Raw genomic sequence first — 27215 nt, 5'->3', positions numbered from 1 at the left:
ATACTGTTATATGCTAAAAGTCAGTTTTTATAATTTTGCTGCCAAATTAGGTATGAATATAAGTTATTAATTTTGATGCATTTTGGTGAATTAATTGTTGGAAATGGTATGTATATGAGCACGACATTCACAAACTTTATAGTTGCTGGCGTTACAAATAGGCATGTCAAGAAAATGTCCAGGAGTGGATAACCCCAACTAACTTTATCACTCATTTATGCCGAATGAATTCTTCATAACCCATGTTATTTACTCGATTCCTACCAATTCAAATAAATTTATTGATTGAAATTTTCTAATAAATTAATTAATAACAAACTTGAACACCACTCAAAACACATTTAAGGTGCATTATTAAATACACCAAACTATAATCAAAAGAAACAATTTAATTGTGTGACAATATGTGTGTTATGAACCAAACTAGAGTTAGCTTTCTATTGAAAGAGAAAGAGTAAAGATTTGAACATATGATAGAATTTTCTTCCCTTTTTGATTGCCTCATTACTTGTTTTGGGGAGTAATCATACTACGTAGTTTTATCTGCGTCACAAAATAGTTGCATCAATATACTTTAGAGTTTAGACACTATATTACTTCGAGTACGAGAATCAAGGTTGGCCTAGTGGTTGGAGGCCCTCCTTCCACCCTTGTGAGAGGGGTTCGATTTTCACCCCAAGCAAGTTGGATTCCTTATCCCGCCCCCCCCCCCCCCCCCCAAAACTTGCAAGGGAATTCTCCTTACCTTAAAATAAAAAAATAAAAAAAATTACTTCGAGTACATTTGCAAGACAATTACGAGTATACACAGGAGTTTTTCTACTAAACTAGCACTGCTTTCAACCATCAGGCTCATCACTATCACTAAGCTGTCGAAACTGAGGACAATAGAGTTCTTGATAACCACTAAACAGAACATGAACTGCTCAACCTCAAAAAATCATGTCATCCCCAAATATGCCAAGTGTCAATTCCAAATCTAGACAAATAATTGGTTTTAGAATTATATCATTGCATTGATACTATGTTAGTATATCACTAACATCATATTTCAAGTACCGGTACTATTAAGTACTCCGTGGATCACTGTTCAATCTCGGAAATTTTCATGTAGGAATTAAATTTCAAAAAAGCTGCACAGAAATCATGCAGAAATTCACTTACAAACATTATTACTGCCCACAGCAAACCACCTCAAGTATTAACTAATTGAGGGCAAACTAACAAATAGGCCTATCTTGCCCTACAATATACAGCAAGAATTGTGAAAAATCAAAATTGTAAATACCACCGAAAATTTGAGAGTTAGGAACAGATGCAGAAGATGCTTAGGACTGTAATAATCTAGTGCTACTGGAAAAGACCGATCAGTACAAGGAGTTGTAGGTGTAGCAAGTAGCAACTATGCAGCCAATGCAGATGAATAAAGAAGGAAGAAGAGTCAAATTCAATAGAGTACTCTGACCCAAGAGCCCGATCAGGGTGATTGTGCCATCGGCAACCACTCTTGCCAGAGTTCCAGCTTCCGTTGATAATAATCCACCATTGTATGTTCCTCGTGAGAGTCTTGATGACATAACCCGAGAGAGGAGCGACAGGTTGACCCCTAAAGATCAAAAGTTTGTTGAGTTTCAAGAGAAAAGCCATGAAAGTTTATAAATATAATTAAGGCAAATGAAAGCAATTGCTAGATAGAAAGAACTTGCAAAGATTCATCAAAATATTAACTTATCAGGTTATTCTACTTCCGTCCTGTATAAAAGACTAGCAAAAATTAGGCAACAGGAGAGGATACATCTTAATCAATATACAATTTCTAAGTCTAAATGACTAAATCCTGTTTCTAAGTGGTACTTAACAAGAACAACAGGAAATAATTAGCAACCAAATAATGCCAATTGTTTAATAAAGCTTGTATTTCGACTTTTTTGGAATTTAAAAGCAGTCAGCATTAATATGAGAGGTCCCCAATTTTCCATTTAAGTCAAATCTCAGGCTAACTCTACCACCATAAAAATTACACTAAAAGACAATTTTCAATGACTGCCAAATGATTTTGCAATCTGCTTCCAACACATCTGAAGATGACTATCTAATATACTCCCTCCGTTTTTAAATACTTGCTCCGTTTCTCATGCGCGGAGTTTTAGGAAAAATTGGAGAAAGTAATAAAAATATGGAGGTAGTGAGGTAGTTGAGAGAATAAAAAATTGAAAAAAGCAAAACTAGTGGAAGAATTGGAGGAGAGAGAGTATTATGTTGGGTCCATTAGGTGTGAGAAATAAATTAAATATTGTAAAAGCTTTTCAAAAAAGGAAATGGAGCAAGTATTTAAAAACGGCCAAAAATGGAAAGTGGAGCAAGTATTTTAAAACGGAGGGAATACTAGTTTATGAAGTATTTACAGCTGTTCATTCTAAGGCATATCACACTGACCAAATATACTGAAGCCTAAGGTGTCAAACAAAATGAATATGTTTAAAATCGTATAAATTTAAGCTACATGCAGTTCAATGATGATTATTGAGTGTTCATTAGTAGGAATATCATTTACCAAGGTTAACTCTCATTGTTTCAGTCAAAATCCTACATGCATCTCATAGCTCAACATCACAATAATCTCCTAATTTTCTTAAACAAAAGACAAAGTGTGTCGGGAGAGAATATGTTAATACTAACAAAACCATAGAATCACAAAATAGACTACTCCCACGGTTTAAGAAAAGTGAAAAAAAAAAAAAAAAAAAAAAAAAAGAATTCCCAACATATATAGCAGTAATCCCTTGTCTGCTTGCTTTAGATCCTAAATCTACTCCCATGGATGCTGGTCAGTTATGCCAACTCTATGTAATAGACTAACATAAGGAAGGGTAATATTGGTAGTGTAGTATTATTATTAGGTTAGAGTCTTTAGCTTTAGTATAAATAGATAGAGAAGGGAAAGTAGAAAGTAGGCAGAAATTTGTTATGAACCCTTTAGAGAGTTATGGCCTAAAGCCATTTTGGAGAGTTGTGAGCTAAACTCACTTTCGAAGATTGATAGCCTCAAGCTATTAAATTATTGTTTGTAACCCTTTCACTATTATCAATCAATTTAAAGCTTTCACCTTTATTAATTTGCTGTTTAAAATCTGAAATCACAGGGTGACCGAACTCAGTCCATTACACTCTCCGTTCCAGTACAGTAAACTTCAAATTCAGGAAACTAATTGAAAGTCAGTTTACCGTATAGATAAATGTAGTAATAAGAAATCTTACCCTCAAGAACTTCAGCAGAGACAAACATGATCAAGCCTGAACAGACATATTGGGGCACAGTATAAGGAATTATTAAGTTGAAGCTTAGCACAATGCCAATGCAAACCATAATCTCAGACGCCAATAAAATTTGCCTGCAACCAGATACAAGTGTCAAAATATATAAAAAATCAGCTACTACTGGCAAGCAGGAAAAGCTTATCAATACGACAACTAACTTGCTCCAAACTTCTTTTGATCTAACTTCCTTAAAAAGGTAATTTTAATTTAAAGTCAAGGTGCTAATAGAAAGATCTTTTTAAGCTATTGAACAATTTGCGATACGAAGGAACACCTGAGTACCTAACTACCTAAGAAAAGCTGCCAGTTGAAGTGGTGACTTTATTTATTGATCTCAATTTTATCCACTCTCTTAAATCCTCTTTGGGCAACAAAATTTGACAGCTCGAACACACTAAGTTTTATGTGCTCCCATTGGAAGACATCATATTTTTATACCAAATACTGAGGATAATCAAGAACAATTACCTCTCCTGAAACATGTTACTGATGTAGCTCCCAACAATAATATTCACGGGAAGTACTGTCAGTCCAAGACAGGCAAGGAAAATAGACACTGAGCTTGTAGACCAACTAAAGTAGTATGTCGTAACAACACTAGATTCTGAAAGTAATATCTCCATTGCATACTTGAGCATAAAATAAATCAATAATTGGACCTGAAAACATCAGAAAGGAAATTGCAAAGTCAGTTACAGAAAAACTTTAACACAGATGATTTTTGTTAAAGTTTCTATATACTCCGTCCATTCATATAAATAAACAATTTACCACTGATCATGTAATCCTAGAATATTTTTAAAAACTTATATACACATAAAAATAACAAATCTTGATGAAAACGTTCTACCATGATCTCTTTCGTTAGGAAAGTAGATTGTAACGAAAAGAGATGATGGTGAAACCAATCAAGCACATTATACTTTTTAAAAGACCTACACTCTTCAAAGACTTAAAAATATTTTAATGGAGATTCAAACAATGAATCAACTAGGATTGAAATAAAATATTATAATAAAAAACTCCATAACTAAAACAAAAATTTCATCCCTTGATATTTGTTTTCTCGTATAATCATGATGGTCACAACCAGGGGGAAATAAGTAATCAAAAGACTAAAAAAAAACCTTTACTTTCTTCTTGAGTGTAGAAATCACCCAGAAAAGAAACAGATAGAAGGAAATTGTGAATTGTGATATTGTCAACCCCCATATCAGAAACAAAAGCTTCCTATATTACTATGTTTAACTAGTTCCTAATTGGCTTCCTGAATCCTGAAGGCGGAACATTAGATAACACTGTACCTTATATTCCTATGTTAAATGTGCAAAACAAAAATATATTAGATATTACAGATGCCTGTCTTATATAAAGACATATCTAGCCATTATATCTACACCACTTAAAGGCTTCTGGGATGATGTTTGGCCATTACCAATTTACCATTATAACTGAACAACCAAGTTTCTTCAACTATAAGGAAATATACTTCAAGGCACATTTCTGCTCAGCAATCTCATCACAACCAAAACTCTATTTCCATCATCAGCACTTGCAGTGAGAAAGTTCTAAAGATTTTTGGCACAGTATTTTATTCATGATGACAACGTTATAATCATCTTTAGCCAATTGACCCAGCTATAAACTTATAATTAATATCAGAATGCTTTTAAATAGTTAACAGCACAAAAGACCTAGGCCTGCCCAACCAGATTATAATAGTAAATGCCTTTAATTTAAACATGAAACCTGGAGGACATCAACTCACTCAGACAGTCAATAGATATTAAAAACTGAACCATTGAAATTTAGAGTACTAAAAGCAATGTGATGTTGTCAAATTGATATATGCAAATGAATTTGTATTAATCAGCTAATTAGCACTATCAAAGATTATACCAATTACCAAGTAATTTGAGTTCCATATCATATTGTCAGTATTCAGTAGTCAAGTCACCCATGAGGACCATGAAAATATCATGTTCCAGCAACTTTCTCCATTAAAAAAAACACAGTACAAGCTGAACACTGTACACAGTATGGCAAAGGTATAGAAGCTCTGGTAACCATTTGATTGCATACCTTAATAGAAGGTGTGAGCAATCTGTAAGCAGCTGCAATTGAAGTGACTGGCTCACGGGAATCTTCAGGAGCTTCTTCACTCTCATCTGCATCACCATCACCATCATCATCACCATCATCTCGTACCTTTTCTTCTGAATTTCTTCCATTCTGTTCTGATGTCAAAAGCAAAGGTTGCTTAACACCTCTCTCCATAACATCACTCTGCTTTGTTTCTGTCAAAGGAAATGACTTGGCTGCTTAATACTTTAACTTTCTAAACAATATAAAAGTACAATATCATAATAATGTAAATGCAGTCAACATAAGAACCAACCAGCAGATACATAGCTCCAACGTATGTAGTCTATTTCAGCTAGGGAAAACTACTATATTATCCACATTAAGGAATAGTAGTAATGTGAAAAAAATAAAGAAAAAAAAAATCAAGAATATATGCTCTTTTAGCAATGGAGCTCCCATTATAGTTCTCATTGGTATTTGAATTTAACATTAATTTCACACATTGCCAAGTCAAGTCAATGAAACAGGGGAGTTTCAAATATGGAGGAGGAAACCAACAAGAATGGCATCATAATATTTTCCATATAAAAACACTGATGTCTAGTCAACTAGTTCGACATCATCAAACTACACAGCTCAAGGCAACCCATCAGCAACTACAATTTTGCAGGATACAAACCATTTCATTGCTTAACCAATTATTATGATTATCTAGAGTCTAGAGTGAATTTCTTTCTAATTCGTGCCCGAGTCCTATAAAATGCATACCTGTTGTAGATTGTTGTTCCACATGGTCGTCCTCATGTGCAGGTTCTTTAAATGCAATCCACAGCCAAACTAAATAGAGTAGCCAGGCGACTGCCATGATCCAACCAGGCAGAGTATCCTGGTTGAAGGTCCAGTTAAAAAGCTTGAAATTTGTTTGAAGTAAGCCAGCAAGAGCAGGGCCACATGCCATTCCAAGAGCACTTGCACTGACGAAACCAGCTGATGCTTGCATTCTAATTTTAAGAGGCACACAGTCACTGATGTAGCGCCGGTTAACTGCTCTAGCAGAACCCAATCTGAAAAAAAAAAAAAAAAAAAAAACAATTTAGCTAAACCATCCAAATTGTTGTTCCCAACAAAACACACTTGCCAACAAAGAAAGCAATAATACATATAACAAACGCATAATAAGCCATTATTCTGGTAAGATCCAAGTAGAGAGACAATCTCAACATACCCACAGAAAATACGACCAATCAAGAGAATCCATATAGAGTTGAAATCATAAGCCATTGCATACATGACGTTTCCCACAAAAAGAACGATGCTGCTGAATACAAGAGGTCTGAAGTATGATCTGTTAGACCAGGCACTAAAATACACAGAAGAAAAGACTTGTGCAATAGCCATTGCCCCAATAACAATACCACAGACTGTTGCAGCAGCTCCAAGGCTCATGGAATAATCATCAGCAGTTGGAACAATAATATATGTATTGATCATATATAAAAACGTGTTCGCTAAGTTCAAAATAAGTGACATATAATTGTATCTTTTCTCATCAATTTGCTCCTCAACTGGACTTGGTAATATCTCCTCCTGCATGATAAGTGCATGTTGTGCCATGAAGTGAAGGAAATTCGTTGAGTAGCCCAACCTATCTACAGCTGATTTGATCGAATCAATTACAGGATCCTGCATAACATTTTAGTGAATGAGCAAGGAATGCTCAACAGATTGAAATAGCAGAAGCATCCAATCTAGCCAAAAATTAGCAAGCAACCTGAAGGGGAAGAGCGGGCTGATCATAAATCGAGGCATAGCTTCCTTGACGCTCCTGCAGGTCTCCAAGGTTGCGAGTAATAGCTCCCACAACTGCTCCTATTCCCTGCTCATAGTGAAAAATCATGTAAGTGAAAAATGCTTGAATTAAGATCCCTGTGTGATTTGAAGACTGACATAAAAGTTTTTATCAGACTTAGTAAACTCACCACATGCTTGAACACTTGCTGGAGCTGAGAATAAGGATGATTAGCACGTGTTTTGACATAGTAATTAGTGAAACTATATCCAAATCGTTTATCAAACTTCTTAAGAATCTTACGAAGACCTATCGCATTAATCTCAACAAAGTAAAGAAGCTTCAATAGATCCAGCCCAACTTCTCTATATGCTTCCCGTAATTGACATATCGTTGCTATGTCAGACTGTTGATCAGGAGAGTTATGCTGCTCACCAAGTTTGGCTAACCTCCCAGCGAGTAGCCCTTGTTGTTCCAAAAGGAAAAGGACAATTTTTTCGATCTACACATCACATCATAGTATTTGATTATATAACTACTAGAGTTCAAATTGAAACTCAACCGTCAATCTAAGAGCAATCAAGAACCTTTTTTCCTTACCTGAATATCTAGCATTCTTGAGAAGTCTTTCAACACCTGTCGTTTGTCCAATGTTCCATTATTTATATGTTGAGCATACTGCTTGACTTTCTTCTTCATTAATTTGTAGTTAATATAATACCTGAAACAAATAATACACCCTCAAATAGATTAAAATCTACTAAAACGGAAGTAGCTAAATGACCATTAACATTGACACGACAACAAAATAAGGGATCAAACAACATGTCCATAAAGAATCAGTAATACAACCAAATACCTTCCACTGATTGTGTTATTGTGTGTCTACATCATAAAAATCGATGTGAAAATGCAATAAAAATTGTTTTTAAATTCCATACTTTACTTGCACAAAGTAGCACCACTATGTCTGTTAAACACCTGAACAAAAGCTTCATTCATCATAATACTCATGGTTTCAAATCTTGAATAAGGTCGTGATAGCAGTAACGATCATAGAACCACTTTGTGGATAATGAGGATAGTTTGCAGCCTAATATCTCAGTCTTGGTAAGTTCAAAACCTTTAGAAGGCGTTAGCAAAGAAAAATACTATGACACTAAAGGCCCCAGCACAAGTATATCATACCTGATACCACAAATCTCTTTCTCATTCTGCAGCTAATACATATAACATCTTTTTCTTTTTATAAAAAAAAGAAAAAGCTAATACATAGAACATAAAAGTACACACAATTCCTGACTTATACTAAAGTCATAATCTTCTTTTGCATCTTCTCGTGAGATTTATTGAAACAATGGTTTTAACTTCAACAACCCCATCCAAAAGAAACTAACCATTCAGTGAAAATATTGTTTTCCTGTTAGTATTTACATTCCTTGGCTATTCTTGCCCCTTATTTTAACTTTTAACAGTGTTATATAACTCTGATCAGACAGCAAATTTCAACACATAAAGTAGTTTCTTTGTTAGATTCAAAAACTACAAGCTATACTTATCAAGAATTAGAAAACTAGAAACACAAAAGTATAGCAATGTTAAAAAAAAGCCGAAAATTCGAATCACAAACGTAACATACCCTTCCCATTCTTGAAGTTGCCTTTCTTTTAACTTCTTCCCAAAAGCAACCATCGTGAATGATCTGATAAACAGCAAGAGATACAAACGATCAGTCCTTTGGTGAAATGCAAATTCAAACCAGCTCCTTTCAAAACACTACAATATACCAAATGTAAAGATGTTATTGGCTGCTAAACTACTGACCAAATCATAAACACCTTTGCTCCCTTAACGACGCAGGAGACGATAACTCTACACTCTCACTTATAAAACAAAAAGCTGTTTTTGTAAATTAATGCCACATCTCTCACCATTTTAAATCATGTCTTTCCAATCTATCAATTGTCAACAACTTAGTTGCCATGCATCATTAAGTAACTATGTCAATTGAGATTAGGCACCATTATCTTCAACTGGTTGAATACATCATAATATGCTTATAATATAACAGCAAAAACACATTTTTTATTCTTTTCAATAATTTTTTTTTTCTTTTTTGGGATGAAGAGGTCTCCAAATATGTCCATCTAAGTTTTGTTGAATTCGCCACGAATGAAAGTATCCTCATCAAGTCCATCCTTCTACTTCTTATCAATATACTAACAATTAATACAAAAAAATGAGAATTGACCGTTCTTCAACGAATATAATGACGAAATCTCATAATTTTCATCAATGCCTACGTAATTATATACCCCCATCCCCTTATCATACAAAACACGGCAACCCATTCTGATGTCCCATCTCTTCGAAAGATCTGTTCTCCCCATAATATATAATTATAACAGAACAACCCGAAAAATAGACAACTGGAAGTTGTAGCAAATTTCTTCACAATCAGTAACCCAAGTATTCAATCAATCCAAATTTACATACAACAACTTAATTACTTCTCATGAATTACTAATCTATCGTATTAATATATGGAAAATGATATATGCAGCCCTTTTAAAACTGAAACACTCGTACGAACACACGTGATTTTGTCATAAATTCCTAAATTAATAATTCAACAACGAAGAAGCTACCACGATCATTTAAACAAACAATCGCAATAAATTCATCTACTTTCAGACGAGTCAGCACTGAGCAAGAATAATTCAGCTCTTCATTTCCAATCAAATCAAATCAAATCAATAATTTAATAAACCTTTAAAATTCAATAAAACCAGTCCTATTAGACAAATCAAAACCACAAGTTCAAAGTCCAAATTTAATTAATAACCACAAAAATACAAATAATCATTATAAAATTAATAATTAATCAATAATTAAATAAAAAAACAGGCAATTGTCACGCCATTAATACACTGAACATGCAATTATAAAGAAGAACGAGTAATTAATCGATTACAAAAATAAAGTTGACATTCAAAAAAATCAATTGAAAAATACAAAAACAGAATTAAACCTGAAGAAACCGAATCGAGAAGCGTCGTAATTAGATGAACATCAACAAACAGAGATTTGTGAAGAACTTTGAAAAAATCAGCAGATTTTGCGGCAAATTCGAGGAGAGAGAAAGTGAAAAAGAAGACGGCGATTATTAAAAAAAAAAAAAAAAAAAAATTGGATGTGTTAATTCGTCGCTTTATTTCTGTTGCTTTTTATAGTAGTAGTAGTACTACTTCCGTATTAATCATGTAACAGAAAAAGAGGAGAGAGAAAATTGGAGAAGCTGCCGCCAAGATAAGTATGAATGTATGATGAAATGTTATTACCGAATACTAATTTTTTTTTATTTTTTTTGAAAAGTTTATTTAGTGAAAAGTTGCTAAAGTTCTACTATAAATAGACATTTTTGGAGCATAGTATAAATATAAGTATAATTGTGAGGTATGATCATATGAGGTGTGATGAGAGTGAGGCCATGTTATGGTATTCAAAGCTAAATAGTACATGTGGATCTTGTACAATTTTCTTATTATTTGATTTATTTTTGGTGATTTCTTATGATTTGATCTAGTGTTTGTTGAATTTTAAATGTGAATTATTTAGATCTGTATTAAAGGTGCAATTAAATGAATGTTTTAACAAGTATGAATTTGACATGCATGGACGCAAAAAATCTCCACTTGATAATTGAGTACAATTTGAAAAGGGTTATCAGATTTAATTTACAATTCAAATACGGAGTACAATTTAATAAATTCAGATTAGTTAATGTATGAAGTAAATAGAACATACCCGATGCACTCTACCTACTTTTTAGGTATTAAAAATTTTACGGAAATTTCATGAAATGCCCCTGAGTTATTTTTTTTATTCATCAAATACCCATCAAAACTTTCAAATTCACCAAATACTCCTGAGTTTAAGAAAAATGTCATCAAATGCCCTTAATGACTAACGGCGGTTAACACCGTTAGTCATTAATGACTAATATGCCACGTGGCAGCCTCTAAGTGGTTGTTGTAATATTAATTAATTAATTATTAAAAAAAAATTTAAAAATAAATAAAAAAAACTTTAAAAATAGAAAAAAAATTATAAAAAAAAATTACCCCAACCACCCAAGACCCACCCCACCCCCAACGGCTGACCACCGGCCACCACCCCCAGACCCTGCGTCGGTGGTCCATTTTCGCCGGCGAGGGCAGCTCCCACCCTCCGACACCCCCCTCCCCTACCCCCAATCCCTTCTCCCTCCGTTTCCCCTCCCCTCAAACCCTTCCCCCACCTCGAATAACCCCCTCTCCCTTCACGGCCGGCGCCCAAACCCCCACCCGGCGCCGGCGAACCAATTTCGCCCCAGCCCCTGCCATCCCCACCCCCTTTCCCCCCTAAACCACCACCCAAAAAACCAAAAAACCCTTTAATCGAAAAAACCCCAAATCGAAATCTAGGGTTTCGATTTGGGGGTTTTTCGGTTTTTAAGGTGGTGGTTTAGGGGGGAAAGGGGGTGGGGATGGCGGGGGGTGGGGCGAAAAAGGTTCGCCGGCGCCGGGGAGGGGGTTTGGACACCGGCCGCGAAGGGGGGGGGTTTCGAGGGATGTGGAGGGGTTTAAGGGGAGGGGAAACGGAGGGAGAGGGGGTTGGGGGTAGGGGAGGGGGTGTCGAGGGTGGGGGGCCTGGCGTCGCCGGCGACCGGCGGCCAGTTCCGGCTGGGAGATGGCGGCCGGCGCCGTCTGCAGGGGTGGTGGGGCGGGGTGGGTCTAGGGGGTGGTGGCCGGTGGGGGTATTTTTAAAAAAAATTTAAGTTTTTTTTTTAAAAAGTTTTTTTTAATAATTAATTAATTAATATTACAACAACCACTTATAGGCTGCCACGTGGCGTATTAGTCATTAATGACTAACGGTGTTAACCGCCGTTAGTCATTAAGGGCATTTGGTGAAATTTTTTTAAACTCAGGAGTATTTGGTGAATTTGAAAGTTTTGATGGGCATTTGGTGAATAAAAAAATAATTTAGGGGCATTTCGTGAAATTTCCGAAAATTTTAAACTAGTATTTTCTTAACTTATCTAAACAGCTAAACTTATACCGAGTACTATCTTTATTTGAAAATCAGATTAATAGAAGACGTGCGAAAAATGACCCGACTCGACTTAACCTGACATGACTTGCAGGATTTAGCATAACTCAAACCTAAATCAAACCCAACTCAACTTAGCTCATAAGTGAATTGTTTTAATTATATTTCAATTTGTATGGGCACGATGATTTAATATGACTCAGTCTCGGACTAGATCCAACCAAAGTTAACCCAACCAAACCCGACATATTTATTCAAATTGGCACCTCTAAGGGTCTGTTCACATTTACGGAACTAAACTGAACAGAACTGATTGGAGCTAAACTAAACAGAACTGATTGGAGCTGAACTGAGCTGAAATAAATATTTCATGAGAGAGGGAAAATAGGAGTTGAACTGAACTGAACTGATTAGAGCTGAACCGAACTGATTGGAGCTTAACTGAACTGAAATTAAGTAATGTGAACAGGCCCTAAACATGAGAGTTACACCAATATTTGGTCCAATAATTAAATTAAAGAAAAAACCTAGATATACTTATAATTTTATAGATTAAATTGCTTTCTTTATAAGAAATTCACCCTAATCTATGTAATCATTTTACATGTATAAAAGATATCCCTTAAATCAATCACCTCATTTTTTTTTTGAAGGAAAAATCAATCACCTCTTAATACAACGTAAACCATAGAATAATTTTACAACTGATGCACACAAAAGTTTTTGAAAAATTACCATAGTTTGTATATTGATTATGTTAACAATCTCTTAAAGATATAAATTCATCCTACACTTGTTTTTTGCCCGAGCAACGCTCGGATATTCACAGGAAAAACATTATATTTATATATTATTATAAGTTTGTATTTGTTTATAGATTGTGTATATTTTTAATATTTTAATTATTTAAATTTGTTGTTATTGTTCTATTATTTAGGCTATATATTAATTTTTTTTAAAAAAAGGTTGTTTATTTTATTTTTTTCATCAATTATCTTTTTATATTCTAAGGAAAATAATTAAAAAAAAAATTTGGAGGGAAATTTTTTAATGTAAACGTGACACGTGTAATTATAGAATATTCCTGGTGATTACTTTAGTATATAGTATTGATATTTACATCTTATGTATTCTTATATACTTGTAGTAAAAATGATTATCATACGTATAATATATATTCCAAAACAAAACAAAACAAAACAAAGATTAAACCCTAGAGATAAAATGGTGCCGCTTGGAATCAGCTCCATGATTCCGTGTTTCATGTCAATTCTTAAAGATTCCAATGTGTTAGGTGTTGGATTGGGACTCTAAGCTGCCTGAGCATTAATGCAGCACCCAGTTATTTAGTGGCTACAACATGTGCCATATTGCAAGCTATGAAAGGTCCCTCTTACATTACTATCACAGAAGACAAACATTGCCCTCGTCTAGTTTGAAAGATACTTACCAAATAAGGTTTGATTCAATTAATTATATTCTTAACATATGACTAATCCTTTTTTCTTTTTTTTTTTTTTTTTTTATATATTCTTAACTTACGAATAGATCAGATCTTATTCACTTGATTTTAGCTTAGGAAATTTTGTTTTTTACCACCTCGCAAAAACACGAAAATCTCTTTTACCACCTCCCAAAAAAAAAGTATTACTTTACCACCTCATAAAAAACACGAACATAGGTTTTACCACCACTTAACTGATTCCGTTTAAGAATCCGTTAAGTGGGCCCATAAAGCCACGTGTCGTGTTATTATTGGCCAAAAAAAGAAAAAAAAAATTAAAAAAACCTAAATCTACCCAGCCACCACCACAGCGCCACCACTGCGCCACCACCCAACCCACGACTGCCCCCCAAACCTACCACCGGCGGCGCGGCTCCACCCCCTCCCTCTCTCAACCCACTTGAACGCCCCCTTCCCTCTCCCACAACCGCAATCGACCCAAAAACTTCCAACCCACAACCCTCAATGACCACGAATCCCCCAAAACAGCCACGATTCCGGCCACAAATGGCCGAAATCGGCCAGTTAAGGCCACTCAGCCTTAAAACCGGTGTGGCCGAAATCGTGACCGTATTAGGGAAGGAGGGTTTTGGGTTTGGTGGTTTTAGGGGGTGTTACGGTTGCGGGAAAGGGAGGGGGAGGGTTCAGGTGGGTTGGGGTTGGTGGTGCGACGCGGGTGGTGGTTTCGGGGAGTGCTGTGGTGAGTTGGGGGGAAGGCGGCGGTGGCGCGGGGGTGGCGCTGTGGTGGTGGCCGGAGTAGTTTTAGGTTTTTTTGTTTTTTTTTTTTTTTTGAAAAATTTCTCTTTTTTGAACAAATAAAATGCTGACACGTGTCACCGTGGGCCACACTTAACGGAATTTTTGGATAAAAACCGTTAAGTGGTGGTAAAACCTATATTTGTGTTTTTTACGAGGTGGTAAAGTAATACTTTTTTTTTGGGAGATGGTAAAACAGATTTTCGTGTTTTTGTGAGGTGGTAAAAAACAAAACTGCCTTTAGCTTATTTGAATTTAAACTCAATTTAACTTTTTAAACCTTATACTATGCTTTAATACTTATATCTATTCTTCACCTTAAATATTACAAATTATATGAATTAAAAATTATTATACGTATGTTTATTAAAATTCCATCTTTTTTGTTTAATAAACAAGCTACTAGCGAATCAAGCTCAAACAATATTTAACTTGTGTCAAGCTCGAACAAGCATCAAGCATATTGCAATGATGCAATCTCGTATGAGCTCGTCTCCAACTCGTTTATTAACCCAATACTCTGAAAGGTTAATATCGGCTCGGCTCAGCTAAGTTGACATTCATAGTAGTATTGTATTAAGCCACCCAATTTATACTGCATGCAATACATGGGAATTGACCAATCAACATGCTCTCCATAAGAGTACAGAGTATGAAAATGATTGAAATAGAATTTAGTTAAAAGGCCCGCCCCAAAAATAAGCCAAAACATGTTGGGACAGCTAAAAAACGTTTCTAAATTATATGCATGTGTGGCCTTGCACATTCTGAACCTCATTCCAATTAGATTGCTAAAAAACGTTTCTAAATTATATGCATGAATTGAGATCATGTCATTCATGTCCCAGATAATACTACAAGTTGAGACTAGTCTATTGTCGTAATTTCCATTCCATCTCACATTTCTGATCTTACACATAGAGAGCAAGAAGAGCAGGAATAGTCGGAAGATAAGAACGTAGGAGGCCAGGGTGTAATTTTACATCTAGGTGTTGTGAACATCATTAACCTTCGATTTATTTCAAAATAATTCGTACTTGATGTAACATCTTTTGTTTTCGTATTAATCTCACGGATCAATAACATTCTCTATCTTCTAATCCGAATTAAACAAGAAAACTTTGTATCCCTACTTAAACATGACTTAGCATTCTAGGCTAAAGGAAAAACTAAAGTAAAAAACACCTCAAATCACCACTAATTAATTTATTAGTATGATGCCGAAATATCCAAATCAAGTTTAAATAAGAGGTTTATATTTTTAATTATTGACTTAGATATTATTCCAAAAGCAGAAGATTTTTTGCACCTGGAAACTTGAAATAGTGACAAAAGAGACGGATAATAGGCAAAGGGGTAGGGAAAAAGGCAATGTTATGTCTTTTGGTTAAGCTAAAAACATTTTTTTAATTGATTAGTGGTCTAATTATTTTAGGACACTTGCCATCTTAACATTTTATTAAATCCTACTCTTAATCCTATCAGCAAACTAGATATTGTTTTTATCCGCTTATAGTATAATGAAAAGATAATAAAATATTCTTACTAATTAAACTTAACAAGTTGCATAATAAGGTCGTTTAAATTATAGCTTTATTAATCAAGATTGATTAAGCTTATCATTTTGCAAACTACTCTGATTGTCTTACATGTCAGCAATGATAAGTGGTTTAACTACTGCAGTATTCAAGTTAGTCATCCACTTTGTTTCTGAAAGTGTGACATATATACATATAGGTACATTCGCGAAGCCACTTAGGTGTTGACACTTCTAGAAATAAAGTCTGATTAATTCCTTATAAAAAGTCATGCATTGTTCAGTTTTATTAACGCAAGAGATACTCTGTAGCAGCCCTAATGGAGTTAGTATTACACACTGAAGATGACTACCACAGCCGCATCAGGCTTGATGAGCTTAGTTAAGGTAAAACATGAATATGAAATATGAAATAGCAAAGTATTGAAATGGATGAAAGGAAAATGTTTGCATTGCGAAATACAGTTTTACAGATTACATGAAGAAACTATAATAATAGCTTTCTCAGCTTCTCTTTGCTGCTTCCACTAAGATCTTTTTGCCTTTACAAAACCATGGCAAAACAGATGAAGTGGAAGCAGCAAAAAAGAAGCATAGAGGAAAGAACTAACCCTATCATATTAAACAAACACAGCACAACAGCACATGTGGTCTGCGCTGCATCACAGTTTTTCAGATAAACTACAATTCTGCAAAAAATTGTAAATAGAGTTCTTAAAGCTTAATTTGTTGCTCGGATACCTTGCTGTCATTCAGGTCTGAAAATTCGAATATTCCAGAAAACCACAGCCTAGGTTTTATTTTCTTCATATTATCTTTTTCCCAATCCTTTTGGGGGAAAAAGGGTGAAAGAATACCATCTGTTCAGAATTCAAACCATGCCATTTTTGGATCATCAGGTTTGATAGAGTTTTGCTCTCCAAGGAGCAATAAGCTTCAGTGCACCAGAAACGCATTTATTATATGAGAAGTCTTCAAAAGTTTCATAAACCATTCCAAAACGAAGCAATGGCTGTCTTTATATTCAGCTTGATGACCAACCTGTAACCACAGTGTTCAAACATCTTCTAATGACACTTTCTGTTTAATCATTTTTACTCGCACAAAAAAAAAAATAAAAAAAATAATAATAATAATAATAAAATAAAATCAACATATTCAGAGGTAGAAGTCTATACAATTTACTTTCATCATATATAATTCCATACAAAAGAGAGGAAGATGTACAGCATATGTCTTCAGTTATATTTCCTTTTACAGTCCAAAATTATGCATCACACAAATTCGAATCATATAGCAATTGATATTGTTTTGTTTCTACCCTTCCAGAAAAAAAAAAAATTCACATCCCCTATATCATGACAACCATAACCATTCCATTATTACATACTTTATACCTCGTATAATTTACTCCCTCTGTCCCTAAATTAACCACGTATTTATTTAAAGTCATCCCTATTTGATTAGCCGCCACTTTCTATTTAGCAAGTCAAAATTAAAGCTTTAAATTCAACATCTGCTTCAGAGAGCTAATCCCAGGTAAGGAATGAACTCTCAAGATGACATCTGTGAGATGAGATGAGAAGTTGAAAGCCCTAACAACAAACAAGCATTCACCAACAAGACCAGACAAACCTGCTATTGCAAGAATAGGATTACACATGAAGTCAGCTTTTCAGAGAAAATTAAGACGAGGGGAAAAATGAGCATTCCTGTGTTACGAATGATACCCCAGATATAAAATTCAGAGGTGTTTTGAAGCACTAGCATTACAGCCTTTACAGGTGCCTTTAACGAATAACAAGAACCTAGACAGGATGCAAATATACATAAAACCAGAATAAATAATTACCCAGCAATCATGCTGAGTTTAAATGCCCAACAGTGGAAGCCGGATTCAGCAAAATACAAGCAACTGTACATTTGATATTGAGAAGAAGTGGAAAAAGGGCTTGCCTTAGTAATATGGGTAGATGGTTAAAGCCATCAATGACATTGCCTTGTCTAAGTCACTCAACTTCTCATCAATTGCATTCTTGGATTAAAATCGATGCACATGAGAATATGATATAACCAGGAATAATATTTGATCAAAAATCTGTGAAGAGCTCAGGCAGCCTCAAATCGAAGTCAGGCAGAGGCAAACTGAAGTCATATTCGCAAGTTGCAACATAGTCATATAGCGCATACCAGTTGTTACTTCTCTAAGTAAATTTAAGCACATAGCAGAAATGAGTCACAGTGCTTACCCTGTGAAATGCAGGATAGACATTTAAGATGAGGTGTTCATAGCTCAAATAGATCTCCGTGCTAAGTCCACTAACAGACATCTAATAAGGTGTAAGAGTTGTGTAAGAGTGTCTGTATGCAATCCAATTGCAGGTACACCTCTTTGTCCGCATCACCCACTGGGCCAAAGCAGGAAGTAAACAGGTTGCTAAGTTGCATACTGAAGTATTTAATGTAACAACATACGAAGAAGAAAATATTCAGAAAATAACGAAGGCTGCAGCAAATTTTTTTTCCAATTTACATCACATATTACAAAAACCCAGAAACTAAATTAACAGTAGTTCATATTCAACTTTAAAAGGTAAACATGGGTTCTCTAACTGGCAACTACTAAGTTCACAATATTCACTATCAAAACTTGATATTTCAATAATGTTGACCAATATATGATTGCAATTTAGCAAAAGAATTTCCCAACTCAACCAATTTTGTAACTAAATTTAAAACATAGTAATCTTTTCACATAATATACCAGGAAAACAATGGAGTACATACTCAGAAGATAGAAATTTTGCAAAACATATCTATACGAAATTATACTGGTAGGATAATCAAGTACCTAATTTGTGATAGAACACTAGAATATTTGGTAAATTGCAAGAATTAATCGAATTCAAAAGGGAAAAGAGAAGACATAACATACAGAACACAGAGTAATTGCTAGGATAAGCAAAGAGAAAAAAATCAGCTTCAAGAATGTTCTAGCAGAGTGATTAAACAACAGAAAGACCTTACTCCTAAGGCCATTTTCAGCATCTTCCCTAAAATTTCAGCTTCCCTCTTTTTTAGTGGGATTTGCTTATGTGGCGTGATAAAACTGGTAGTGTTCACCGCATCTAGAAATCTTGAGTTCATTGTTTTTTTGAAGCAAAAATCACAAGTTCTTTTAATTCCATATGACTACCTAAAAGTGAAAGCAACATTATGTTAGTTTCTGTTACATCAATGACAAAAAGAATAAGACAATTGGAAATGCTAGATAGAGTAGTCAATCAAGTCATTCACTGGCACTACTCTTCTGTTATTCCCTTTGCTTCTTCTGTTATTCATATTTATATTTATCGAAACAAAAGAAAATGACACAGATAAGAAATATTTGACAGCAAGCTTTTTTAAGATACACAGAACACGGCACAACAAACGAAAGATCAATCCTTCCTAACAACCTAAAAAGCAAGATTGCAGACCACAACACCAGACTCTTGAAGCCTTTAGACAGCTGAACTATTTCTGTAACACTGTTTTAGAAGTTCTAGTGGATCAACATGAATTCATATAATTTCATATAATCAACATTCCAGGAAGTTATAATCAACATTCCGGGATTTAGACAGTTAGACTATTTCTGTAACATTGTTTTAGAAGTTATAGTTAGACTCTTCAATCTCACGATCTAAATACCGGGATGTTATGATCAACCATAATTTCATATAATCAACTTAACCACTTAGAATGATTAATAGCTCTTATAGTAAATAGAAAGTATTAATAAAATTATCATTTTAAAACACTGTCTTTAATACAATACCAATAGTTCAATAAGAAAATCACTAGATTATACTAAGTAAAATAGTTATACGGCAGATGCTAAAAAACCTCGCTTATAAAACTTGTTTAGACTACAATTTAACAAAACACATCTAAACTACTCTTGTACATTGTGCAAAACTGCGACTCACTGATTTACATCAAAAAACACAAGAATAAGTAAAAGTGCAGCAAGGGAAACTTAAAATCAATTCAGCATGCAACACACAGCCTCACAAACTAGGCAACCCAAACGGCCCCAACACCTATGTTAACAAACAACACGCAGCCACTTTTACACCCAACACAGCCATGTTACACTCTATAGTACCCTGCACTCCTGCAGCCTCTGCACCTGCTGCCCAAAGTGCAGTCATTCCCAAGCAATTTTCTTGTAGCGTCATAAGCATACTAAAACAGCCCTGTGGCTACAACATCTACACTATTCGCACACAACACACACACAAACACAATCTTACTCGCCCAGACTCCCTCGCAATCCCCTGCACATGCACAACAACACAACTATTACCCCAAAAGGTCTTAAGCGCATATCAATCCTTCTACAGACCAAAATAGGACAGCCTGAACCACCCCTTACATGTGCAACACCACATTTAACCCTCACCATACCAATTGTGCCGCAACACAAACCTTACGGACAATCACCAATCAACTAGAGCAAATAATCCCGCTGCAAAGGGCCTCTTACCCAGGAAAAGGCCAATTAGAAGGTAAAATAATACAGCTACTGTCAGTCTGTCACTACCTATAAACCTAAAAGACATTGCAGTAAGCAATATTCAAAAGAACAATCAATAGGTTTGGCTTCATATTAGAGTGGCAGCCTTCCAAATTTACTCTCATTCTCTAGTATACATCTTTTAGAGTCCTCCACAGAATGTTACTTCTCCGGACTCGAGCCAACTATTGTGCTAATCTATGTATATACCTTTACTAACTATTTTGCAATTGTCTTTATACTTAACTTGACTTAATGGCATGATGCTAACTATTGCTAAAGCAAAGACGGCATTCCCATCAAAGAAATTACTTGAAAATTTGCTTTTCCAATTTACATCACACATTACAAAAATCCCAGAAAGTAATTTCACTTATAATTTCATATTCAACTTTACAAGGGTAAATTGGTTCATCTTTCTCTAATTCACAACCACTATGTTTCCAAATCACAACATTCACAATCAAAACTCGCAATTTAACAAATGCTAATCAAAACAATAATTGCAATTTAGCAAATAAAATAGCCTAAATCAACTAATTTTGGCTCTAATTCTTATACACCAATAACATTTTATATTAGTAGGATAATCAAGTACAAATTTTTAATAAAATTCAAGAAAATTGAGCAAGATTGCAAGAATTAACGAAACATAAAACTGACAAGAGAAAACATAACATACGAAAACCCAGAAGAATACTGCAGTTATATCTAAAAAATCAATACTTAATAAATTCAGTGAGGCATTTCATCGAACACCTTGCAAACAGTCGCAATGCCCAGCTTGCCGCCAAAACACGTCACACAACAAATTACAAAAAGAAATAAATCTTTAAAAATTACTTCAACTTTTTTTTTTTTCAAAGATAAAAATTACTTCAACTTAATCCTTGTAATTAATAATTAATTAATTAAAGAAGAGAGAGAAAATAATCACCCAAAAAAAATGAGGAAAAAATGTCGACACTCTTAACACATTCTCTCCCCAAAAAGTCACCTTTATTGGTTGAACAATTCTGAAATGAAAAACCATGTTCTTGATAAATGTCGACATTGTTAATCCACATTTCTTGTTCACCTCTTTATTATCATCATCCCCTGTTAATCCAAAAATTCCTAGAGAGAGAAAGTTGAAAAAAGGGGTTTTTCTCTCTCTAACTATCTATCATTCCAACAAATTGCGAATTGAATTACGCAAATTTTTTTCCGTAATTCGAGAATCGTGTCCTTAAAAGAAATATACCCTTTTTATATAAAACCCTTTTTATCACTTGTATTTCTTCCCATGTCTTCCTTCTTCCAGGTTTGTTTGTTTTTCTTTTCTTTTCTTTTCTTTTCTTTTTCTCTCAAAAAAAAATTAAAAAAATTGAGTTGAGTTTTGATTCAATTTTAATGGGTTTTAATTTAATTTCTCAAACAGGATTTCTTGTTCCCAATACTCAGCCTCAAGCCCATCAGGGAAAACTTTAATGTGTTGTCAGGTGAATATTTATTTTTTCGACTCGTTTCGATTTAACTATTACGTTACTAGTTCAAGTTACATACTTACATGTACTCGTATTTCATGTTTTGTTTGAATGTTACCTTGTTGTGGTCGTCGTTTAGTTGTTACGGAGTAACATATATGATATATGCATATAGTTCGGGTCCTTATATAAGTTTGATTATTTGATGAGTATTTCATCTTTATTTTGTTGTTACGTTACTAGTTTGAACTTCAACTTTAAAGTACAAGTAACTATGAAGTGTTTCAGTATTTTGGTAATTCATCGTATATAATGTTACATGTTTTTGTAGTCATTTGAGTATGTGTCTACGTTACTAGTTCGAATTACACTGTCAATTTTGGTTCAATCGAGATTTGATGGGATTTTCTTAGGGAAAACAAATGTTTTTGCACCCCTAAACAAAGTTGATTTTCTTGGATCATTTTCCCTCCTTATAAAAATCAATGTTTGTTTTCTGTCTTATATAGTATACTCCGTAACATCAATTTCAGAGTAATGGGACCATTTATCTGCGAATTTAATTCCAACTTGAACTCCTCGACAAGCGAAAATCCCCATAATAGTAAATGATTGATCAATGAGAACTTTATTTTATCGTCATTTTGATAAAAGAACAAGAACAACACTCTGTTTTCTGTCTAACTAAGTGAGGAAATTATTAGAATTTAACAATCTTGGCATTGTATATTTACTAAATTTAGGTACCCTTTTGAGGCAATTTCAAGAAACAATGTCTAATACCACCTGTAAGTTGTCTGATTCGATATGTCGCGATGACACGGCCGCATTGACTCTTAAACTGGTGGCAATTGGGTCTATTTTGGTGGCCGGAGCTACGGGGATTACGATTCCGTTGCTCGGCCGGAGAAAGAGTTTTCTTGCTACTGATGGGAATCTATTTATAGCAGCAAAGGCATTTGCTGCTGGTGTTATACTTGCTACTGGGTTTGTACACATGTTGCCTGATGCTGGTCAAAATCTTACTAACTCATGTTTACCGACTCACCCGTGGTCGGATTTTCCGTTTTCGGGTTTTATTGCAATGATGGCTGCATTGGTGACATTGCTGGTGGATTTTGTGGGGACACAGGTGTATGAGAGGAGAGCAGAGAGGATGAAGAGGAAAGGGGATGGGTTGGGGCTTGATGGGTCACTTGACTCGGTTTCGGCTGCCGGGGTTTTACCGGCTGATAGGATGGTGGTGAGTAGTGGAGGAGGGAGCATTGTTGGGATTCATGCTCATGAACATAGTCATGATGGTAATGGGGTTGATGGACATGTTGTTGAAGTGTATGATGATGGTCATGGACATGGACATTCTCATAGCTTTGGTGGAGATAGTAATGCCCGCCATGTGGTCATTTCTCAGGTAAATTAAATGCCTTCTATTAAATTATGGTTTTGCTAGAGTCTTGTATGAAATAGTCTCACAATTATGACTTTGTGAGAGCAACATTTAACTACAATTAAATTAATTAGTATGAGACAGTCTCGGCACATTCATTGGTAAAGGGTTTACGTATGGAAGTGATACTATTTGCTTATATTTTAATTAACTAAGTTGGTATGATGAATCTCAACTCACTCATTGGTTTAGGGGGTTAATGTATCATATATGGTAATGATAGTATTTGCTTATCTTATCTTGTACACGAATTTGCAACTTGTTTGCTTCAAATGACATGTTTACATGTATGGTGTGCATTTTCCATTAGCTATCAAATTACTTCTATGGTGTGCACGTACAAGGCATGTGTCTCACTGGTCCCTTGCATTACTTCACAATTTTTGTTTGAATTGTAGTTTGTCATTTGAAAAGCCATCGTACGGCTGTTTTTTTTTTTTTTTTTATTCATTTTTTTATGGAGTATATGATGTCTCGAGGTGATGATCATTGTGGGTTGATTAATTAAGATTCGTTTTAGTGTTTTCTTTAAGCAAGTAGTCTTTTCTTTGGTGTGTAGAAATATTCAATGGTTGATAGAAAAAGTAAACAAGTAGGGCAATTATAAAATACAATCACGTCACGTTTGTATAGTTTCTAGCATTAGCAACTTAGCAATTTTCTTGGCCCTCCTTTCTTCTGATAGAAAAAGTCACCTAAGTTTTGAGTAATGGTCACAGTCGATCATGAATCTGTCATATCTATTTAAAATTGTGAATTTGTTAGTGAGTGCAAGTGACTATTTCAAGGAGACCGAGTGTGATAAGTGTTTTTCTTCGATAAAAGAACTAATATAGGACAATGGATACAATTTAATTGACTTATAAGCTACTCCGTAATTGTTTTCGTATTTGATTTTAAAATTATTACAGAGTAAAAAATATACTCCTTTCTTATTTGTAATTTGTAAGTTTTGATGATTTCTTTAGCACTCATAAAACAAACTAACCTTTAAATACTGGGGTGTTCAACTAGTTAGAACTTTGAAGATACTTTAGGATGCTTCAAATAGATTTGCCTAAAAAAGTTTCAAGTAGGGCATTTCCTTGATATTTTTGGTTTGAAAAAAGAAACTCATTTATTTTTTGTTCTTCAAAGTTTATTTGTTAAAGTAAGTTCTTTGTGAATTAAAGAGGTTTTGTCCAAAAAAAAAAAAAAAAAAAAACAAACAAACAAAACAAAAAAATCAAGGAGGTGGTTTTTTACTCAAAGCAACCAAGCCATTTCTTGTGGCATATACTGTTTAGATGGTCCTTTTTGATCTATTTTAAAAATAAGATTCTATTGCAAAGACTAAATTAGCGGACGAGCTTTTTCTTTCTGAGCATATGGTTCGTTGAGTAGGCAACAGTAGGAAAAGATAGAAAGTCTACTTGAACAATTATTGATTCTCCATTAATCAGTTGTAGAATCTTGGACCAATGTATTTTTAAGGGTATGGAACAAAAGGGAAAAGGGGGGAACGTATCTAGCGTCTTGTCGAAATTGTTTTTATTATTCATCCAACTACTTTTTGCCTTCCATCTTTAAGCAATCCTCAATGACCATGGATTTTAAGTAGATTAGAGTTGAAAGATACTGAAATTAGTATCTAATCGAATGTCATACACGAGTTTTTGTTATAGATGCCGAGGACTGTTTCAAAAGCACTGATCTTTTTTAATGGCGAGTGGTTTCAGCTATTTTAGATAAAAGAATGTGGATTTAGCATAGTATAAGTTTGGTCCTTTGCTCTGCCTCATGTAGTGCTTGAAGAGCTAAACCACCCCAAGCTAGGAAGCAATGCCCACTTAGATACAAGAACTGTATTTTTTAGCTAATATGTTGAAACATTTGGAAGCTCATATATGCTAAATAACACCTTTTTTCGTTAATGGAAGAAGTATGAACAGCTTGTTAAATGCTTTATATGCATTTTCTTTTTCTTACAAAATATTTTTCTTATATTATATTCTTGTGTATGCAGGTTTTGGAGCTTGGAATTGTTTCACACTCTGTCCTCATTGGATTATCCTTAGGAGTGTCACACAGCCCTTGCACAATAAAACCACTGGTTGCTGCATTATCCTTCCATCAATTCTTCGAGGGCTTTGCCCTTGGAGGTTGTATAGCTCAAGCCCAATTTAAGGATAAGTCCACCATCATCATGGCCTGTTTCTTCGCCCTAACAACCCCTGCAGGCATTGCTGCAGGTATAGGCCTTGCCTCCTTTTACAACCCGGCTAGCCCAAGAGCCCTCATAGTTGAGGGAATTCTCGACTCTATATCTGCAGGGATCCTAGTCTATATGTCCTTGGTTGACCTAATAGCAGCTGATTTCATGAGTAAGAAAATGAGATCAAACACAAGACTCCAGGTTGTGTCATATGTTGCTCTTTTCATGGGGGCTGCTTTAATGTCAGCGCTTGCTGTCTGGTCATGATCTATTGATAAACTTTAACCTAATGTGACCGTTTTTGGAATTTGTGTGTCTTGTGTTTAACTGTCGTCCATAAATCACAACTGGGGAGTTCTTTTTAGAGCCCGGTTATTGATTGTTCATGCTTAAAGAGCCTGGTGAGATTGAAGGTATATCTGCTTGGAGGGAAGTGTGGTTTACAGTGGGGGAGGAGGAGAATAATCTGCTGGGCGTTAAGTGTGAATTTTTGTACTGCCTGTACAGTGCTGTGTGGCTGTGTATACCGGTTACCAACTGAAGTTTTGTTCCGTGACCCTGAAACTGGAATTGTTGCCTACGCTAACTAGATAAAGGAAAGGAAAATGAAGATGATAAAGACTGATCAACAGTATACTATCTTATACAGTACAAAGTATCTCTCTGTAAATATGTATTTTGAAATTTTTGCCATTAAAAGCTATTGTAACAGTATTGTACCAATTTCCAAATATGTATTCTATACTCTTAATCTCTTACTAAATGCAAAGTTTCATATTTGACCTTTTAGACGTACAAATGTACAAGTGGTGTCAGTTCGGATAATCAGATCGGGTCTGATATGGTCGGGTCGGGTAAATTTTTAAAGTTGAGTTATACTAAATTATTATGTCCACACGAGTCCAAATCTGAATCGGATAATTTTTCAGATCGGTTTCGAATCAGGTCGAATCGGGTGTGCTTTTGACACCTCTATGTACAACTGCATTGGTGTTTTTGAATCAAAAAGTTATCCAGTAAAGGAAACATGATACGCGATAATTTGGTTATTGGCAAACATCCATCAACAATCTGATTAGAAGAGAAGAGACTATATTGGCAACCAGGATGGCTATCCATGGAGAATGACTTTGTTGACCCTTATGAGGTTTTGATGATGATACTAAGAATTGAGCAAACTTCCTTTTAATAAGGATTTTCTAGTGCTGTGATGTTGGCAGGTTCAGTAAGAGTAGAGGGCTGAAGTAGGAACTGGAACAAAGGAACTTTAGAAGATCCATGAGGACAAGTACAGAACAGAAGAAGAGTTCCAGCAATGGAACTTCCCGAAGTTTCTCAACAGGAACTTCAAACGGGTTGTAACGATCTGGTTCTGGTGTAATGCTGGGGCAAGCCTCAACAATCAAGGATCAACGCAAAGATCAAGATATCAACCGAAGAAGATGGACTTCATAACTTATAGTT

The 27215-nt window shown here is 34.9% G+C and overlaps 2 protein-coding genes across 2 annotated transcripts; one reads left to right on the top strand and one right to left on the bottom strand.

The window, feature by feature from the left end:
• Positions 1-1084: 1084 nt before the first annotated feature.
• On the bottom strand, positions 1085-10594 carry LOC145597671 (SPX domain-containing membrane protein At4g22990-like). The gene is made up of 11 exons (XM_081653893.1): positions 10224-10594; positions 8832-8894; positions 7793-7913; positions 7383-7694; positions 7175-7279; positions 6629-7086; positions 6172-6467; positions 5401-5615; positions 3787-3977; positions 3259-3392; positions 1085-1606 (listed from the first exon to the last, which is right to left on the bottom strand). The coding sequence occupies exons 2-11, from the start codon at positions 8882-8884 to the stop codon at positions 1368-1370; spliced, it is 2124 nt and encodes a 707-aa protein (XP_081510019.1). The 5' UTR covers positions 8885-8894; positions 10224-10594; the 3' UTR covers positions 1085-1367.
• A 10964-nt stretch (positions 10595-21558) lies between these two features.
• On the top strand, positions 21559-26540 carry LOC145598497 (zinc transporter 4, chloroplastic-like). Its single transcript, XM_081654860.1, has 4 exons — positions 21559-21947; positions 22065-22125; positions 22854-23521; positions 25563-26540. The coding sequence occupies exons 1-4, from the start codon at positions 21930-21932 to the stop codon at positions 26016-26018; spliced, it is 1203 nt and encodes a 400-aa protein (XP_081510986.1). The 5' UTR covers positions 21559-21929; the 3' UTR covers positions 26019-26540.
• Positions 26541-27215: the final 675 nt, after the last annotated feature.

The sequence above is a fragment of the Chenopodium album genome, chromosome 20 (genome assembly GCF_948465745.1).
Source record: "Chenopodium album chromosome 20, dcCheAlbu1.1, whole genome shotgun sequence".
In the NCBI taxonomy this organism is placed as follows: Eukaryota; Viridiplantae; Streptophyta; class Magnoliopsida; order Caryophyllales; family Amaranthaceae; genus Chenopodium; species Chenopodium album.
The sequence above is the reverse complement of the archived record's forward strand: the minus strand, read 5'-3'. Positions and strand labels throughout refer to the sequence as shown.

What these genes read in the sequence shown, in the direction of transcription:
- LOC145597671 (XM_081653893.1), bottom strand. Translation starts at nt 8,884, where the DNA reads ATGGTTGCTTTTGGGAAGAAGTTAAAAGAAAGGCAACTTCAAGAATGG. An exon ending in AGCCCGCTCTTCCCCTTCAG is followed by an intron (nt 7,087 to 7,174) that starts GTTGCTTGCTAA and finishes AATGTTATGCAG; the next exon opens with GATCCTGTAATTGATTCGAT. An exon ending in GGAACAACAATCTACAACAG is followed by an intron (nt 5,616 to 6,171) that starts GTATGCATTTTA and finishes TTCCTTTGACAG; the next exon opens with AAACAAAGCAGAGTGATGTT.
- LOC145598497 (XM_081654860.1), top strand. An exon ending in AAACTTTAATGTGTTGTCAG is followed by an intron (nt 22,126 to 22,853) that starts GTGAATATTTAT and finishes TACTAAATTTAG; the next exon opens with GTACCCTTTTGAGGCAATTT. An exon ending in GCCATGTGGTCATTTCTCAG is followed by an intron (nt 23,522 to 25,562) that starts GTAAATTAAATG and finishes TTGTGTATGCAG; the next exon opens with GTTTTGGAGCTTGGAATTGT.